The following is a 1066-nucleotide window of genomic DNA, read 5'->3' as shown; positions in this document are numbered from 1 at the left end:
AAAGCCAACCACATGATAATGGCCATTGAAAAGGTGATGGTACTGGCGGTGACCCAGCATGGCCACGGCCTTTCGGTTGAAACGCACGGGGGAATCCACATACGAGGTATTTCATCTATTTAATACCACCTCCACTGTGTATGTATATATATATATATATATATGTCTCTCCAGAGACGTTTATTTGAAGGGTGTGTCGATCTGTAAGTATAACGGCCGCCGGACTCTCATGTGTAACGTGGACATCAGTAGAATTACCACAGGATTAGCACTCACACCCACCTACGTATATATACACACATGAGTGCTCCAATAAAGGTGACTGGTGTGTGGATATAAACATACATTCGAGTAAATGTCAGACACAACTAACAAGAAAGCAAAGCTCATAATTCACGACACATGATTATACATACATACACACATACATATACATTTACACACACATGCATTCATGCACGTGTATTTATCTACATGTATGTATATATATACACTGTATATATTTAGTTAGACAGACATGCTTGCATATTTTGATCTACGTTTCTGGTGTGTTGAAGAAAAATGTGACGAAATCTTCTAAGCTTACAGAATCAAACACCCACATATATATTTATATACACATACCCACCCTCACAGAATCATACAAATTGATGTTGATTCGGCTAAAGAACCAGACACCGATAACTGGGAACAGTCATGTGTGTAAGTGGTGTGTGTATATACACACACCACATACACAATCTACAGAAACGTATACATTATACACACAGACATATGTACGTAGTCTAAAACACATTCACAGAGACAAAAAGGGACACATCATACTGATCGTCACATCTGTATCTATATATATAGGCATACAAGCACACAGACGTGTGTGTGTGTGTATATATATACATACACATACATACACATATATATATATAAGCATTTCACACATCATTGAACATTTCACAGTCGACAGCAATAAAAGATGACTCTAAATATAATCCACATACGCACATAAATATACATACACACGTGTATGTATACTTGCTATATATATATATATATATATATATATATA

General features: G+C 36.1%; 3 protein-coding genes across 3 annotated transcripts in view; 1 reads left to right on the top strand and 2 right to left on the bottom strand.

Moving 5' to 3' along the window:
- LOC106876168 (uncharacterized) overlaps nt 1–1066 on the bottom strand; it is a 197303-nt gene that overhangs the window by 55190 nt on the left and 141047 nt on the right. The window lies entirely within an intron of this gene.
- LOC106881956 (endoplasmic reticulum resident protein 44) overlaps nt 1–1066 on the bottom strand; it is a 25213-nt gene that overhangs the window by 23563 nt on the left and 584 nt on the right. The gene's annotated exons all lie outside the window — the stretch shown is intronic.
- The window catches only part of LOC106881957 (protein PTHB1), a 25877-nt gene continuing 24853 nt past the window's right edge, over nt 43–1066 (top strand). The window contains exon 1 of the mRNA XM_052977182.1: nt 43–106. Coding sequence (XP_052833142.1) covers nt 59–106 — 48 coding nt within the window. The 5' untranslated portion in view covers nt 43–58. The remainder of the gene's footprint in view (nt 107–1066) is intronic.

This window comes from Octopus bimaculoides, chromosome 27 (assembly GCF_001194135.2).
Source record: "Octopus bimaculoides isolate UCB-OBI-ISO-001 chromosome 27, ASM119413v2, whole genome shotgun sequence".
Classification (NCBI taxonomy): domain Eukaryota; kingdom Metazoa; phylum Mollusca; class Cephalopoda; order Octopoda; family Octopodidae; genus Octopus; species Octopus bimaculoides.
The sequence above is the reverse complement of the archived record's forward strand: the minus strand, read 5'-3'. Positions and strand labels throughout refer to the sequence as shown.